Below are 17845 nucleotides of genomic sequence, written 5' to 3' on the forward strand. Positions count from 1 at the left end.
AATTCGCTCCGTCTCCGTCCAGTAGGCCCCGCCCCTTAACTCTCTCGACCAATCATCTCCCCTCTTTTGGCCAATAGGCCACGCCCCTCTGTCCCTTTCGGGCAATCCGCTCCGCCCCCGCCCCGCCCCTCCCGGCCCCTTCTGCCCAATGAGCCCCACCCCCCTCACGCGCCGGAAGTGTCTCTATGGCAACGCGGCAGCGCGTCCGGAGCGGTGCGAGGGCCGAGCATGGCGGGGTCCCCGCGCTGCGAGCTGTGCGGGGCGGCCGGGCGGGTCCGCTGCCAGCACTGCCGCGTCACCTACTACTGGTGAGAGGCCCCGCCGGCTGCGGGGGCACCGGGAAGCAACGGGTGGGGGACAGGGACAGGGGAGAGGGGCGCGGGGGCGAGGCCCAGGGAGAGGCCCGGGAGGGGGGCCAGGGTGGGGACAAAGGCAGGGAGGGAGCCTGGGACAAGGCCCAGAGAGGCAGGAGCAGTCCTGGGGCGCAGGGACAGGGCAAGGGGCAGGCAGCAGCCCTGGGACAAGGATCCAGATGCACGGAGAAAGCCCAGAGGGAGGCTTGGGAGGTGGGAACAGATGTGGGATGGGGACAGTGGCAGGGAGGAAACCCAGGACAAGGCTCAGGACATACTAAGACAGCCCAGGATGAGGTCCGAGAGGCAGGAACAGGGCCAGGACAGGGCAAGATGTAGGGACTATCCCCAGGGCAAGGATCAGAACATAGGGAGAAGGTCAAGGGAGAGGTCCAGGAGACAGAAACAGGCCCAGGATGGGACCATAGGCAGGGAGGAAGCCTGGGACAAGGCCCAGGGTGAGGCCTGAGAGGCAGGAACGGTTCTAGGATACAAAGACAGGGCAAGGGGCAGGGAGCAGCCCTGGGATAAGGATCGGGATGCACAGGGAAAACCAAGAGAGAGGCTTAGGAGGTGGGAACAGGCCCAGGATGGGGACAATGACAGGGAGGAAGCACAGGACAAGGCTCAGAACACAAGGAAAAAGTCCAGAGTGAGGCCCTGGAAGCAGGAACAAGCCCAGGACAAGACTTGGGACAATGCCCTGGAGGCAGAACCAGGCCTAGAATGCAGAGACAGGCCCAGGGCAAGGGCTGGGAGACAGGGACAAAGCTTGAGACAGTCTGAGGCACATGGACAGGGAAAGAGGGAGGGACTAGCCCCTACGTGAGGCTTATGATACAGAGACAAAGCCCAGGACAAAGCTTAGGACACAGGAGTGACACCTAGGATGATGCCTGGGCAGCAGGGATGAGGCCCAGGAGGCAGGGACAAGGATGGGATGGAGACTGGGAGACAAGGAGCAGGCCCAGGATGAAGCTCAGCAGGCAAAGTGGTGGGACTGGAGTGGGAACACTCCGCTGAAGCATTCCTCCTCACTTCCAACAGTGCCCACATCAAATAGAAGCAGCGCAATGAGCGTGTCAGGTGTTTACACAAATAACATGGGTAATTCCTTTTCACCCAGGAGATAAAACAGGCAAAAACCTTTCCTGACATCGTTTCCAAGCAAACAAAAGTATTGCTCTTCCTTTATTTTGGTAGCAATGTCGACCATCAGCAAGCCGACTGGGTCAGCATCCATGAGCAAATATGCCAGCTGCTGATTCCAGTCTGTACGTTCCTCCCTTTTCCTCTTTCTGAGAAAGAAAGGAAACACAACGTGGAGCAGCTGGTGAAGAGGAAGGTATGTACAAGGAAAACAAATACTTCAAAGTTTATCAAGAATACCATTTAATTAAGTCTTCTCTTCCTGTCTTGGGATGCCTGAGGTGTTGGGCACTCATTGGTCACTACCGAGTTACAGAGCTTCAATTTCTTTTAAGACAAAAACTCCCTAATAAGTGGGGTGGGAGCATCTTTGCCTCCTGCCTTTTCCAACTTTCTCAAAGCCCTGAGCTTCTTCAGGCAGCGCCGGTCCTGGATGTCCCACCTGTCCAAGTACTTTGTCCATCTCTCCAGTTTCTCCAGGATCCAACTGAGTTTTGCTTCTTGCATCCTTTGCTTGATGAGAGGGATTCCCCTTCCTCAAAGCAAAGGGGCAAAGAAACAAAGTCCGTTCCATTTGTTTACCTGGCCAATTTTAAACGCCCTTTCCCACTAACTCCACTCTTTTATCTCTGTTTTTGGCTTTGTGGGCGGTGCAGATGTGCAGCTCCTTTCCAGCCCTGGTGGTTTTCAACTCTTTCTTGTTTGTTTGTTTGTTTGTTTATGGGGCAACAGGATCTGCTTCTCCACAGTGTTGATAAAACAAAATAACCCACCCAAATGCATCTGCAGCTTAAAATGATCTTGCCCATAAAAATAAATTATCCTTCTGTCATTGCATAACTCCTCATCACAGAATAATGGGATGGCTGAAAGTGAGCTGGCAGCCATCAAAATAAGATGAACAGCGTTAGTCTTCTGGATTTTACATAGAATCTTAGAATCATGGAATGATTTGGGTTGGAAGGGAGCTCAAAGCCCATCCAGTCCCACCATCTGCCATGGGCAGGGACACCTCCCACTGGATCAGGGGCTCCGAGCCCCATCCAACCTGGCCTGGAACCCCTCCAGGGATGGGGCAGCCACTACTGCTCTGGGCAACCTGGGCCAGGGCCTCCCCACCCTCACAGCAAAACATTTCTGCCTAAGATCTCATCTCAATCTCCCCTCTTTCAGCTGAAAACCGTTCCCCTTTGTCCTGTCCCTGCACTCCCTGATCCAGAGCCCCCTCCCCAGCTTTCCTGGAGCCTCTTTCAGTACTGGAAACTGCTCTAAGGTCTCCCTGGAGCCTTTTCTTCTCCAGGCTGAACAACGCGAACTCTCTCAGCCTGTCCTCGCATGGGGGGTGCTCCAGCCCTTAGATCATCTTCATGGCCTCTTCTGGACTTACTCCAACTGATCCATGTCTTTCCTGTGCTGAGGACTCCAGAGGTGGACCCAGGGCTTCAGGTGGGGTCTCATCAGAGCAGAGGCTCGGAATCACTTCCCTGACCTGCTGGTCCCACTGTTTTGGATGCAGCCCAAGACATGGTTGGTTTCCGGGCTGTGGGCACACGTTACCAGTTCATGTTGAGCTTCTCATCCACCAACTACCCAAATCTTTCTTCACAGGGCTGTTCTCAATCCATTAACATCACATAGTATTTTTAAGGTTGTTTCTGAACTGAATGCTGGTATTTGGTGACCAGCTCATTGCTGTGGGCTTTCTCAGGAGCATCCAGAAAGAGAAAGTCCAAAAGGGGTGGAACCTGCGTAGGCAGAAGACCTGCTTGGTGAGAGCTTGCGAAAGGCTCTGGGCAGCAGGTTCTTTCAGGCTTCATAGGAACTGGGCACTGACAACCCACGTTGGCTTTGAAAATCCCATCTGCTTGAAAATCATGGGCAGGACTGTTGACCACAGTCCAAGCATGTTAGGACAGCGTATCCCAGGAGTGTCAGGAAAAGTGCAGAGGCACCTTTATTCAGGGTCACGTTTATAAAGTCTGCAAAGAAAAAAGATAAACTTGGCCTTATCAGGGTTATCAGGTGACGGGTTAACTGTCACAGCGCTCCCAGGAATCTTCACCTTCATGCTGAATGCTGCTGTTCAAACCTGCTGTTATTACATCACTGATTTCAGAGCACGTAAAATATGCATTACAAAAGGCCACGTGCCCCTGGGTTAGCTGGAAGCTAATCTTTCACTTTTATTAGGGTTCATCAGGAAGGTGGGGCCGGTGGGGACTCCGGAGTCACTCCTCTATTGGAGCGTGTGTCTAGGTTAGCAGTCGGCAGCTGCGATCCGGCAGCTTGAGCCGAGGCTCGAAATGACATCATGAGAGAAGTCACAGAGAGTGAACACAGGGTTTTTTTTCAAAGTAGAGATTTTTATGAGATCTTTAACAACCCTGCTATGTTTCTTCTTTGACCTTTGTCTCCAAGCTACTTAAATAAAACACATCCTGGGAACGGTATGTGCAAGGGCACTTTCTCTTCTGTTCCTCTAAAGAGAAGAGCAAAAAAGCAGATACATCTTGTTACCTGAGTTCCTTCACAGCAGCTGCTGGCCCAAAATGCCGTCTGCCTTCACGCAGAGCAAGGCAGAGGGGAGCCAGCGTTTGCCCCAGACAGGCTGACGAGCTTTGGAAGAGCAAAGTGAAGAGGGTGAGGTTATTTACTGCCCTGTCCGGGTGGCTCCATCACATTCCTGTTCACAGAGCCAGCAAAAATGCTTTAAAGACCTTTGGAGCTCAAGGAAAAGTTATGTGATGATCAGAGAAAAACCTGCTCAAAGCCTGTCCACAGGTTTGTTATTTTTGGATATTTCTGCTGTAGAATCATGGAATCATTAAGGTTGGAAAAGACCTCTCAGCTCGTTCAATCCCACTGTGCCTGCTAAACTGTGTCCCAAAGTGCCACAGCCACACATTTTTTTGACCACCTCCAGGGATGGAGACTCCTCCACTACCCTGGGCAGCCTCTGCCAGGGCTTCACCACACTTTCAGTAAAGAAATTTTTCCTAATATCTAAACTAAAGCTCCCCTAGTGCAATTGAGGCTGTTTCCTCTCATCCCATCGCTGTCCCTTGGGAGCAGAGCCCAGCACTCACCTCCCCACAACCTCCTGTCCGGGAGCCGCAGAGAGCCGTGAAGTCTCCCCTCAGCCTCCTCTTCTCCAGGATAAACAGCCCCAGGGCCCTCAGCCGCTCCCACGACCCCTGTTCTCCAGACCCTTCCCCAGCTCTATCCCTTTCTCCAGCCGTGCTCCAGCCCCTCAAGGTCTTTTTTGGAGTGAGGGGCCAGAACTGAACCCAGGATTCGAAGTGTGGTCTCACCAGCACCAAGTCCAGGGAGATGTACTTCACACAGTGAAGAATTTGGAAAACACAGCTCAAGCCTCAGGTAGGACACAGGAAAGTTCGTGCACTTCAAAAAGCCCTGTGGCCTAAGGGAAGGTGCATGAAGCCAAAAGCCAGGAGGTTTTGAGTTCCACACCTCTGTATTCCAGAGCTTTGTTGATAGAAATCTGCTGTTGTCAACAGAGCCAGGGGGCTGCCTGCAGCCAGCACCTCCGACTGACAAAGCTCCAGGTTTCTGTTTGCAGAATGGCCTCACCTGCCGGCATGATGTTCTCTTACCGCAGCCCCTGGCTCCTGGAAGAGCTCCCGGCCTCAGCCAGCTCCCAATTCCTGCCCTGCCAACTGCAGGTTTCAACTCACACTGACTGAACGCCTGCTTTCCTCTTGAAATCGTCATTTTCTTCACGCTTGCCAACATTTTTGGTGCCTATGAGTGAGTTAAAAGAATGTGGTGCTGAGCCTTGTGTGTGTTCCCCATTGCCCCACTCCCACCTGGAGCAGAGTTGGGGTCCTCAGCCTCCTCAAACCCCAACTGGGGGAAAACTGTGTGGGGGCATCTTCAGAGAAATCTCTGTAATTGCAGCACACATGAAAGGAGGCCAAAGTGTGCAGGTCCGGGGGCGTGGGGCGAGATGAAAAAGCGTGCAGGGCCCAAGTTTATGATCCCCCCAAGGCCTGTAACTGCGCAGGCTTGACTATTCAGCGCTGCAGGGCTTCTGTTGTCTCCTGCCCTTTCTTCTCTTCTTGGAGCTGAGCGAAAGTGTAACCCCCAGGTTGCCCTCCTTGCAGATGTTCTGAAGAAGCTTACATCCCAGGAAGCAGTGATGATCCTAGTGGCAATGAGTGAAAAAGGGATGATCCTGGTCTCCAGCACCTCCCCAGATGACAGTCGGCTTGGTACCCACACACCAAAGCCAGTGCCGGTTGTGAGACTGGAAGAGTGGCATGGAGAGAAGAGGCAGCCTGTCAAATAGCAGCTTCTGTCGCTCCTCACCCTGGGCATGTGCTGAGTTTGTCTTGGGCACTATATGCTCCCCCAGCACAGCTTTGGTTTGGTCACAGCCTTTTTCAGTCCACATTGTCAGCTCAGGGCTAGAGAGGGGATTGTAAATCATGGAATGGGTTGGGTTGGAAGGGACCTCAAAGCCCCTCCAGTTCCACCCCTGCCATGGGCAGGGACACCTCCCACTGGATCAGGGGCTCCAAGCCCCATCCAACCTGGCCTGGAACCCCTCCAGGCATGGGGCAACCACCACCTGGGCACCCTGGGCCAGGGCCTCCCCACCCTCACAGCAAAACATTTCTCACTAAGATCTCTTCTAAATCTCCCCGCTTCCAACTTTAAAGCATCCCACCTTGTCCTGTCCCTGCACTTCCTGATCAAGAGCCATTGTGTTTTCCAGCTCTTGGCTCTCCTTGCTGTAGCAGGGTGCTGTTCTTCACCACCCTCATTAATCCGGAAAGGATGTTCCTTTGTCTCAGCCAGGATCTCCAGGAAACACACATAGGCTGTGCTTGAGGCTCCCTGTCCCCGAGCTGTTCCTTCACCAGTCGTGTCTGCCTCCCTCTGAGCACTTAAAGCTCAGCAAAATGCCGAAGCCTGGAAGCACTAGGATTCGTTTTTTCTGTCCTCTGCTCAGCCCCAGCTGGAAAACAGAAGGCAACAAAGAAGTAAGGTGGTATTTTCTCCTGGCGCTCACCGCACAGGCGTGCCCGTGCCTCCGAGCAAGACAAGAGCGAGCGCCTGGCTGACTGCTGGGCACACCAGCAGCAAGATTTCACTCCAGGCTGCATTCCCGCTGCACCACTTGTGTGAAAAGCCAACCCAGAAGTGTTGGGAGTTGGCACTGGTTACACTGGGTGCCAAAAGAAACCGGTAAAGAAGCATCCTGGCTTTTTTTTGCTGGCATCCCTTGACATGTTGTAAGGGCACAACGTCTACAGCTGTCACAGAGCTCTCGGCAGCACACAGGCGTTCCAAAAGGAATAGGTTTATGGAGCTGGTGAGTGGATCAGACGCTGCAAAGGGTGAAAAGATGAAAGGCGGCAAGGACTGCAAGAAGCAGCAACAGGCAGAAAGGAAGCGTACGTAGAAGAAACTCTGGATTCTGGCAACAGAGATCCCACAGCATCTGCTTGACCACCAAACCCAGCTTGGGTAATGGATATGGAGGAGTCCAAGTGCGTTAGGGTGTTCTGATTGTGATTGGCTTTCCAGGCGCTGTGCTCCAAATACCAGACCTAGAACTGGCCGGGAGAGGGTGGGAGGAAGCTGCAGCTCCTCGCTTCCAGAGCACGTCTCACGCAGCTGGAGGCGTGCCATGCTGGCACCGGCTTGGCAAACCATACGCCCCGCTGCCTGCTGTGAGTCACCGTTGTTACCGTCAGCAAAACCCTGCCGTAGCCCCTTTGTCTAATCTTTTCTATGGTCTTGTGATGAGTATTTTCTGTGCTTCACAGCTTTTATTACTGCAGCCTTGTTAGTCCTTTTTTGTAGGCGTGAAGGATTCTTCATCTCCTAAGACACCGCATGACCAAAGAGGATGTCCAAAGCTGTTCCTGCTAAAAGCAGGAATGAAAGCCAGGTTCTACTGTGACAGCTTTAATTTCCACCCATTAATTACAGACACAAAAAATGTCACGATCACGGGTTTATACTTTGTAAACCTGAATGTTTTATGTCTCCTTTTCCTTCACTCACTCTGTCCCTATTTCCCCACAGAAACACATCATCGATCTCGCGTACCACAGAGCCCAGGAGTTTATTTTGGATGGGAAGCATAAGGAAGCAATACCCGCAGCTCTGCATGCCCTGCGTTTCAGCACTGAAGTGTACGGCTCAAATTCTGTGCAACTGGTGCCTGCTTATCTCCTCTTGGCTGAGGCCTTGGCTGGTAAGTATTGTCTAAATAGTAACGTTGGCAAGGGCAAGACCTCCCTTGGGTCAGGTTTCTGGTTTCCTTTTACCCTTTATCCAGGAAGGACTAACTCTGCTGTTTCAACATTGTGCCATGTCTCTACCCTGCCCTGCCTCAAGGGCATTTCAGAGATATTAGAGAAGTCATGCACACACCCCTTTTTTGTGTGGGTCTGGGGAAAAGGATCGCTCATCAGTACCGAAAGATCGATGAAAGCAGATGAAATGTTTTCTCTGTCTCCGCGATTCCCACAAGAGAAGCAGTATGAAAATCTATTTGTTACCTCTGTGGTCTGGTTACCTCGCATGACTCCCAAAAAAGCATTAAATTCCCGAGGGTGGTTGGTTGCGCTCTTATCTCGGGGAGCCAGCAAACATTTCTGAGGCCGTTGCATCAGAAGAACACCTCGGCTCATTCACAAAAGCACACTCTGCCTGCAGCGGAGCTTTTTCTCATGGACTGCTTGCTTTATTAAACATGTCAGATTAGGACTCTGCACGTGGAGAGTTGCTCTCCCCGGCTGCAGACGCAAAGGACTGAGGGATCACTGTAAATCATTACCATTACAGGAGCACACACAATGCTCCGGTGGCAGAACTGAGTTCTCTCAGGGATTGGCGTAAATGGTGTGGCAGAAGGGGGAAAAAAAACAACGTGAGTAATTCCAGTGTGATAATGCACAAGTCATTAGTTAGTTAGCCTGTAGCTAACCCGTTCTGAACACGTGTTTCAGGGATTTTGAATGCAATACACAATTTGTGGCTTCTCTTATAAAATCATAGAATGGTTTGTGTTGGAAGGGACCTCGAAGCCTATCCAGTTCCACCCCCCTGTCATGGGCAGGGACACCTCCCACCGGATCAGGGAGCTCCAAGCCCCATCCAACCTGGCCTGGAACCCCTCCAGGGATGGGGCATCTTGCAGCTCTAGACACTCAACCTGTCTGTAAATCAGATTTTGAACACCCGAGGAGCACTTGGGAGAGAAGTGGGGAATCCACAGATCTCCATATCCAACTACTGCAAAGGATCCATGGGCAGTATTTTCTAATTTTCTAAATAGAAAGATGCTCTTTATCCTGCTTATTTTCTATGTGTTGTTTCAGGAGCTGGCCATCCTCTGCAGGCATCCAAATATCTCTCCCAAGCCGAGTGGATTGTCCTCAAAACTCCAGACTGCAGCGTTGCTGTTCAGTGTAAACTACAGCGTTCTCTGGGGCTTTTCTGTGCTGCTGGAGGAAACTTTGACCAGGCTTTATATCACTTGGCAAATGAAGTAAGGTGGCTCAAATATGGAAACGCTTCACTCTTTCTTCCTTCTCCAACACTTCCAGATCTGATAACCCCAGCAGGCGGGTTTGTGATCCTGATTTAGGTACCGAGTAGGTTCACAGCACAAACACCTGAATTTCCAGGATTAAGACACCTGCGTATCCTTGTGTTTGTGTTTTACCCGTTATCCTTATTCCCTCGAAGTGACGTGTACCTTGTCTTCACTGCATCTGCTTGTAAATGCATCTCCCAGCTTTGTCACAGCCTTGGGACAGACAGACATTCCTACCCCAAACTGCTGTCCTTGCCTTTTATTCAACAGATAAGTCACTTTTTAAGTTGGCTCTCATTTTCCTCAATTCTTTCCTGTTCCACAGCCTTTCTCATCAGCTCTTGTTTAACGAGTGCCTCATTAAGTGCCTGGTTCCATGGCATTTTCCGCAATTCAGTCTTTTTATCCACAAGAGCCGTTTGGTCATATCTGAAGTGGTGGTTGCTGCCATCTCTGTTCCTGAGGATGCTTGGGCTGTCATTTGATCCCCCAAAGGCAGATGAACTCTACAAATCCTATTTATGTCCCATGTAGCCTAAATTTATCCAGCGCAGAGTGATGAATACCCACTACTGTTGAACTTGATAGTAGCTTTGTGTGGGCGTAAGTGATGACAGTTGAGGAGAATTAGATCCATTCCATTATAGTAGGTATATATGTCTTTGTTTTGTCCGTAAACCACCTGGGAGGGATTCCCCCTGTGCCATTGTTTTTCAGGTACCCTGGAAGGATGCCAGATAATAGTTTTTTGCTATTAGCAAGTGGCTGCTCTACGTCAGAACAGCCCAAGACCTGCCTGAACTTTGGCTACGTGTCAGATCTGCTGAGAGTCACACGCCAGCTTAGAATGAATAGCTGGAATGCCCCACCGCCTCTCCTGCTCCCCTGGCTTTGGCTGGGGCTGTGGGGGGAGAACCAGGCAGGGCTGGAGAGCCGGAACGCACTGGCAGGTTGTGTGTTTGAAGATGGAACACACGGGGGTTGCACAGGGAGAGAGGAGATGCGGGAAACCTGCTCCAGCAGTGTAACGTGCTGTGATAAGGATCCTCTGCCCTAGCAAGCAGGGGACCAGGGCATTGCATTCCTTTGTGTAAACCCCAAAATACAGCTTTCTTAGTACCCTATTTTACAGCTGTAATCAGGTATAACACTATATTTACACAGAAAAAAGAAGAACGCTCACAATATTATGAATCTACAGTGAAAAATTCCCCAGGTTTGATACAAGCGTTAAACTCCTTTCATTTATTTTTTCATACCAATTCTAGGTTTACCTGGTTAGTTCTATGCTCGGACTAAATTCTGTTGAGGCTGCCGGAGGGTATTTCCACATGGCTAACATTTTCCTTCGCCAGAACAAAATGGACGTAGCAAACTCACTCTATGCTAAGGTTGGTAAAACTAAAGCTCATCCTCTATATTGTTCTCTTTTTTTTTTTCCTGTCCTCTTCTTCTTTTATACTCAGTAAAACCACTGTTATTCAAGTTGTCTTCAATCTGGGCAGCCCAGCCTTAAAAAATTGGCTTTGCTACCAAATCCCCCGTGCTAGAGGTTGAAGAGAGTCACCACGAGCAGAGGAGGTTGCTGAGGAGTTTCCATAGCCAGGGAGGAGCTGCTGGGTAGCAGCGGGATACAAACGAGCCAGATAAAATTTACACTGAGAATAAATTAAAAGTCACATCTCACACTGTGAGAACAGAGTGATCAAGGAAGGGAGGTAACAATTAGTTAATGAGTCATAACTGGTAAAAAAAAAGCTTTTGTTTGTTTAGCCAGATTTTCCATGGAAATAAGGCTTTGGCAGCTGTGCAATCTGCCTCCGTTCCCCTCATAAACTCTAACCCAGTCTCCTTTTAGTTAACAATTGAGTGAGATTTGTTCACATTTCATTAAAATTAAGGCTCAGATGGAGAAATGAGCTTCCGACTAAGGCTATGCTGGGCAAAGAGTGGTTGGATCACTCCGTGAAACACCCAGCCAGCTCACTAACCAGCAGGCACACCGGTTGTTGTGCATTGCAGGGGACGTTGTTTACAGAACAGCCGGTTGCTAAATACCAGGTATTCATACAAGTGAAATAACTCCTTTGCTTCCTGATAGGTAACCAGCATCTGGCATGCCTTTCTCCTGAAGTCAGTGCAAGCACAAGAGCAAGCGCTGCAGTCACAACCGGAAATGTCTCCGTTCACCGAGGACAAGGAACTCAGTGAAGACCCTATGAGTAAGCACTGCTATTGCGCAGAACCGTTTGAAGGCTGGGACGTTAAAGGATCCATGTATCCTACTGTTGGTCTTCACAGCGTTGGGGTTAAAGAATCCATACATTTTACTGTTGGTATTTATGGTGTTGAGGTCGAAGAATCCATACATCCTACTGTTGGTATTTATGGTGTTGAGTTTGAGGAATCCATACATCCTACTGTTGCTATTTATGGTGTTGGGGTTAAAGAATCTGTACATCCTACTGATGGTATTTACAGCTTTAGGGTTAAAGAATCCATACATCCTACGGCTCGTACTCACAGCATTGGGGCCGAAGAATCCATACATCATACTGTTCATATTTACAGGGCTGAGGTGGAAGAATCCATACGTCCTGCTGTTCATATTTACAGTTTTGGGGTTTGTGTGGCGTTTCCTTAGACCAAATGTAAGAGAAATCATGACTATTTCTGATGCTGAAGCTTGGTGGATGGCGCTGGACAGAACAAACGAGGGTATTGAAGTGGAAACGCAGCTTTGCCCTTTTTGTTCACATGCTCCTACGCGCAGCGACCTTGGCAGTGACTGCAGCAATACAAAGTTTTGCCTTTCAGGATTCGATTCCACTGCAACATTCTCGTTTCCCTGCAGCTCGTTTGTCTCCATTTAATTATGTGAAAGTGACGTTTCATCTCCCTCAGGCAGGTTTACAGCTCTGTCTTCTGAGGCAGTAGGGCACGATGGAATCGCTTGTGCTGATGATCAGGTGTATTAACCTGGGTAATGCTCTCAGGAATGAAGTTGGAGAATCTCCCACTGGGACATAAAGGTGCATAAAACGTTAGGAGATACACGAGTGTGTGTGGCACTGCTCTACACTCTGCTAAAGTCAAACCGGACCCGGGTCCTGGTCTTCTTTCTACCATCTATGCTAACAAGAATATTGTTGGAGAAGAGAAACGTTCCTCTAAATTCCATTGCCTGGTGTTGTCTCCATCCAGGAGGAACCACACCAAGACAGGGCCAAGCGATACCATCTTCAGTTACGACACGAGTATGAAAGTTGCTCTTTTCATGCAGCTGTTATGACTCCACATCCTCACTAAAGGCTAATCAACACAATTACTGACTGGATGAAAAGATATCTGTTAATGGGTATGGAATTTGCATGGAGCTGGGATACCGCGTGGATGCTTGGAGAAGAAATGCTTTGATGTCTAGAAGAGATAATTGGACAGTTTGGAATATATTATCTTTTACGCATGCATACATCCAACAGGATTATTTTGTTCTTGATGCAGCTAAAGCCCAGCAAGCCGAAGCGATCCGAGTCCTGAGAACAGTTTTGGATGTCAGGGAGGAGGCACCAAAGCAACAGCCGGGGGAAACTGCCAGGGTTTTACATGCTCTTGCTATGCTATATTACCTGGCCAAGGATTTACCGAAGGTAAGTTTTGGGACCATTGCCTGTTTCAGCGCTTACCCCATCCCTTGAATCCAGTTGCCCACAGCAGCCTTGCAGTGTGGGATGGCCAAGGACAAAGCTGCTGGGAGCCAGCGCACGATCTGCACTCCGTCAAGGCTAATAAAGCCCCATCCATCTGTTTTGGTCTCTGCTGGACCATCCAATAGCTTCTGTAGTTCCATCTACACTAGATCCTGTAGTTATCCACATTTTCTGGGTTTGGCCTTTATGTGGGGTATCCTGGCAGAGTACCTGTCAACCACAAGGGGCATTTAGGCACACGTCCATCTCTCTTTGAGCAGAGTCCCTATGGTTGTCCTGGTGTGACCGTAGGTTTGCTCTGCCGGATTCTGCCATTCCATTTTGAATTAACACTCCTGTATTTGTGGCTAAAAATTAAGTTAGATGTGACTGCTGACTTCAGTGTCAGCAGCAGCGTGGGGGATGGAATCTGCCGCTCTGGTGGGACCTCACCTGGAGCTCTGGGTCCAGGTCTGGAGTCCTCAGCAGAGGAAGGACATGGATCAGTTGGAGTAAGTCCAGAGGAGGCCATGAAGATGATCCAAGGGCTGGAGCACCTCCCCGTGTGAGGACAGGCTGAGAGAGTTGGGATTGTTCAGCCTGGAGAAGAGAAGGCTCCAGGGAGACCTTAGAGCAGCTTCCAGTACTGAAAGGGGCTCCAGGAGAGCTGGGGAGGGGCTCTGGATCAGGGAGGGCAGGGAGAGGTTGAGAGGGAATGGTTTTAAGCTGAAAGAGGGAAGACTGACATGAGATCTTGGGAAGAAATGTTTTGCTGTGAGGGTGGGGAGGCCCTGGCCCAGGTTGCCCAGAGCAGTGGTGGCTGCCCCATCCCTGGAGGGGTTCAAGGCCAGGTTGGATGGGGCTTGGAGCCCCTGATCCAGTGGGAGGGCTCCCTGCCCTTGGCAGGGGGTGGGACTGGAGGGGCTTTGAGGTCCCTTCCAACCCAAACCATTTAAAAATCACAGATTTTGAGGAAATGCTGAGCACTAAACATCTGGAAATCAGGCATTTCTGTTCAGGCTGGGAGTTAAAAGCCCAAGTTCCTTCTGCTTGTGTTTTGGAGGGTGAAAATCCAATCAGTGATGGTCCCTCTGTTGTATCAGAGTAAGCAACAAGGATGTGAGTCAGTGTTGGGAAGACACAAAGAAAGAAATTCAAATTAGAAAACTGGCAAAGCTTTCTAGTTGTGACAATGTCAAAGCCCTGGGAGAGCCACCAAGGGAATTGAGGGATTTAGTTCCAACTGAGTCAATACAGCTGAGTTCTCCTGAAATAGCTTTGGGATCATTTGGCTGAGCTGCTGTGCGAGAGGGAGGCAGCTCATCTCCAGCACGGGGGGCTGGGATCTGTAATCTCCTCTGTCTGCACCACTGGATCCTAAACACAGGATCCGCTGGCAGCTTTGCTCGCTCCCGTAAAGCAGCTTGTGCGGGTCACCCTCGGAAGCAGGTGGCGGGGTTGGCTGGAGCTGCTCCTCCAGGGAGACTCTGTGGATGTTTCACCTGCCTGTTGGGAAATGCCAAATTCCTGATTGTTACCTTGTCCTTTCCGTTCTGTTCCAGGCTGCTGAGACAGCGATGAAAGCCTTGAACCTGGTGAAACAACTGCCCCAGCCGGAGTCCCTAGAAGCCATCAGTCATTTGTTAGAGCTGATTGAAACCAAACCTTCCTATTCCTCCACAAAATAACTTGGCTTGGTTTCCCAAGTCTATGGACAACAAAACCGTTACAGACCATGGGCCCTCCCTGCTGCCACTTTCCCTTTCCATCTCCAGGTGTCTGACAATTAAACTTTTATGAGATCAATTCATTCTCATGTGCTGATCGACCCCTGTAGCGTTACGGAATAACAGCAGGAGGGCTTGAAACGCAAGCGCAGCCAACACACAATGCCGCAATCGTTATCTAATGATTCCTGACGAAGCCAATGGCCTCTCCTGTCCTCACTTTGTCTGTCCAGAAGCTGAGATGAATTTGTTCCTGGTTTGCGCAATTTGCCTTTTGGTTTAGTGATGAAGAGGCAGTGGGAAGCATGCAGGGATGGTCCTCGCTGGCTGCCCAACCTGGAGGGTTCTAGCCCTCTCCCGGAGCCCTGGCTGGGCTCGATCGGGCACCACACCTCCCTACAGCGCCCCTCCGCGTCCCAAGCCACGTTCCCTCTTTTGGCAGAGCTGTAGACGAGTCTCCTGGCGCTGAGGGACTCATTTGTTCCACTTACGGAGGAACTCGCATGCAAGAGGGACCATTAGAACAGCACAAGGGACTCTAAGCAGCCTTGAGGAAAAGGAGTAAAAGGCCAATTGGAGCTTCCAGCCCAAGGGAGATGCAGGTTCCTCACGGCTGAGAGCTCAGCCGCACGTAGGCATCCCATTAACTCCGACACCAGCCTCAAGAGTTGGACATTCCTTGGGTCACCAGGCGGTTCTGCCCCGAGCACCCTCCCAAGCCACAGCTCTTGCCCAGAGAGTAGGGCAGGGGACACGCGAGACCCTTCCATAAAGGGATGGGGCAGAAGGGCCAGAGGAGACCACGGAGCGCGAGCCGGGCTCTGTGCAGGGAAGCTCAGCTCTGACACCGAAGCATGTGACAGGCTGGCACAGCTGGGAAAGGGGTGAAGGGAAACTCACCCCGCTGCGAACGTCTGGATTCTGCAGAGCTTTAAGCCTGCGATTAAGTCTCATTTACTTCAGGAGGATTAATGAGAGCGTTTAATTGCCTCACTGAATTGGGATGAAGTCAAGTACACTGTTTAAACACTTCGTCAAGCTGGGACCTGAGCAATTAGCAGGGATTGATGCCGGTGAAGGGAAAGTCTCCACTTCAGCCAATGTTCATTACTGGTGGAACAGCATCAGGGTACGCAAGGGGCCCCACGGCAAAGGGGCTGAGGTGGGAGACTCCAAGCATTCCTATGGGAGATGCTGGTGGACACATCCACCCTGGGCAGGTCTCTGCACGGCCAGACTGACTGTGGGATGGGGAATACCAGGAGGCGATGGCGCCTGCTGGCACAGCGCCTAAGGGCATGGAGGATTTGGGTCACCGTGCCCGGGGATTTGGAGCTGAGGGCTCAGTGATGGCAGTCTGTAATCCCTGGGGATGCTCTGCAGCCAGGCCGAGCCTGCCGGCTGCGCTGCACCAGCGCCTCGGTGTCACCACTCGGGGCTGTTTAATGCCATAAAGAATGGTGTGGAAATGAACTCAGCCTGGAGCTGAGCTTCTCCAAGAGCAGCAACGGGCAAGGGCCAGGAAGGGAAACACGAGTGTGGGTGAGAGCAGGAGCTCTGGGCAAATAAAGAGCATTTTTGGGAACTTGGAAAAAAATTTTCCAAGACCCATTTCCCAGGATGCTGCAGCAGCCATTCCAGCACATGCCCTTCCAAAGCTGGAAGTGACCAAGATCAGCGTTTCTTCACCCAAAAGCATTCAGACTCACCGCTCTGTCAGCTCAGGGTGGGGATAAAAAAAGAAAACCCTGCCAAGAGCCAGCCCCCTTCTGCCCGGCCCTCAGACCTCCCTCCCGCAGTAAACACTCCTCATAATCCCCCAGGGAGAGGAAGAAGGGGCACATTTTGGGGTCCAACAAGGGGCTTGAGCAGGTCAAGGCTCCAGCTGGGAACTCCCACAGCTCCAGGGCACCGAGTCCCCAGTAGGGCCACTCAGGGTAATTTCAACCTGCTCAGGCACTGAAGGGGGGCATTTATGACCAGGAGAGCTGTTCCCGTGGAGGAAAAGCTTTGCTAAGCTGGGAAAGAGCCACTCATGAGTGGCTGGGTAAGCTCCACGCCGCCCGTTTGGCTGCAGCTCCCCAGATGGACGGCTCCATGTGGAGCAAGGAGCAGAGCAGCTCCCATCCCAGCAAACCCCAAATATAGGAATAACTGTGAGCCTCAGCTCCAAACCAGGTCTGCAGGGCCTGTGTTCATCTCCAAACCAGTGCTGGGGGGAAGCAGACTTCCCACCATGCTCCCACAGCCGGCTCCGGCAGCGGGATTTCTCCTTTCCCCTCCCTGCTGCAGGGAATCACAAAGGAGTTGGGTCAGATCTGGCCCACGCGACAGCGTTTAAGCACAAGGAGGATGCTATGATGGAGGGGAGCTGTGCTGCTCCAGGTATTCCCGACCATCCCCACCTCCCGGAGCAAAGCCCGGGAAGAATCCCTTCCAGTAGCGATAGGGAGAGCTTGGCAAAGCTGGAAAAAAAAGGCACCAGGGAGGGCAGGGTGGGTCGCTGCATCCATTCCGTTTATTGTTAACACACCACACACCTTTCTCTGTTCTCTTGGCACTTGTGTTTATGGATTTGCTTTACAAAACCACCCTGGCGGGAAACGCTGAGGCGACTTCACCACCAGGGCAACTTCACCACCGGGGCCTTTGGGTCCGTCCCCCCCTCCCCCCTCCTTTATTTTCAGCACTTCCAAACCAGACAAATAAATAAAAAACCCACCTTACTATTTATAAAAACCCTGCCGGTCACTTTGGGAATGTGCCAGGAGCTCCCACAGCAGCAGAGGGGATACTTTCCGTGAAGGGTAGGGGGTTCAGCTGTGGCTGAGGACAGTATTTCTCCGGTTTTTAATCCACTACAGCCTGGAAATTCAGTGCAACAAAATACAACTACAGTGCAGGAACTCTACAAAACTCCTCCTCTCCATGTATAAAGCTTCTCCTCGGTCACTATCGGAACTCTACCTTTGCCTCTGTACCTTTTTGTATACATTATACAGTGGGAATATACTCCGGGAATATTTACAGTACGTTGCTTGTCGAATCAGGAACGCTATAACTTAAACATCTCTACTATTAACAACCATTGAACAAAAATATATATAATATAAATATCTTCCAGTCTATACACAGAGCGGGGAGAAAGGGACGTGTCCGCGTGGCGCTGGGGTTGTGGCAAGGCCAGGGATGCTGTCATAGCGAGCGGCTGCCGGAGCTTCGCCGCTGGGCAAATATTGCCAAGATTAAACCAAAAACCAAAGAGATTCCCCCCTCCCCTTTTTCCCCCTCCCGGATGAAATTCAGGTGAAGGAGATGAGAAGCCACTGGCGGAGACGACTGCTCTGCAAC

The 17845-nt window shown here is 51.0% G+C and overlaps 1 protein-coding gene across 2 annotated transcripts; it reads left to right on the top strand.

Annotated features, from left to right (window-relative positions):
• The first annotated feature begins 178 nt into the window (after nt 1–178).
• On the top strand, nt 179–17830 carry ZMYND12 (zinc finger MYND-type containing 12). 2 transcript variants are annotated; one of them, XM_054085753.1, is made up of 8 exons: nt 179–308; nt 1557–1698; nt 7560–7731; nt 8861–9030; nt 10347–10469; nt 11180–11300; nt 12583–12728; nt 14330–17830. In XM_054085753.1, exons 1-8 carry the CDS (start codon nt 229–231, stop codon nt 14453–14455), a joined length of 1080 nt encoding a protein of 359 aa, XP_053941728.1. In that variant the 5' UTR covers nt 179–228; the 3' UTR covers nt 14456–17830. The 2 variants fall into 2 exon arrangements, with proteins under 2 accessions (XP_053941728.1, XP_053941729.1); XM_054085754.1 differs by lacking the exons at nt 179–308; nt 1557–1698 and adding an exon at nt 7056–7422.
• The last annotated feature ends 15 nt before the right edge of the window (nt 17831–17845 follow it).

The sequence above is a fragment of the Cuculus canorus genome, chromosome 21 (assembly GCF_017976375.1).
Source record: "Cuculus canorus isolate bCucCan1 chromosome 21, bCucCan1.pri, whole genome shotgun sequence".
NCBI classification, from domain to species: Eukaryota; Metazoa; Chordata; class Aves; order Cuculiformes; family Cuculidae; genus Cuculus; species Cuculus canorus.

What these genes read in the sequence shown, in the direction of transcription:
- ZMYND12 (XM_054085753.1), top strand. Translation starts at nt 229, where the DNA reads ATGGCGGGGTCCCCGCGCTGCGAGCTGTGCGGGGCGGCCGGGCGGGTC. An exon ending in AGCAGCTGGTGAAGAGGAAG is followed by an intron (nt 1,699 to 7,559) that starts GTATGTACAAGG and finishes ATTTCCCCACAG; the next exon opens with AAACACATCATCGATCTCGC. An exon ending in TATATCACTTGGCAAATGAA is followed by an intron (nt 9,031 to 10,346) that starts GTAAGGTGGCTC and finishes TACCAATTCTAG; the next exon opens with GTTTACCTGGTTAGTTCTAT.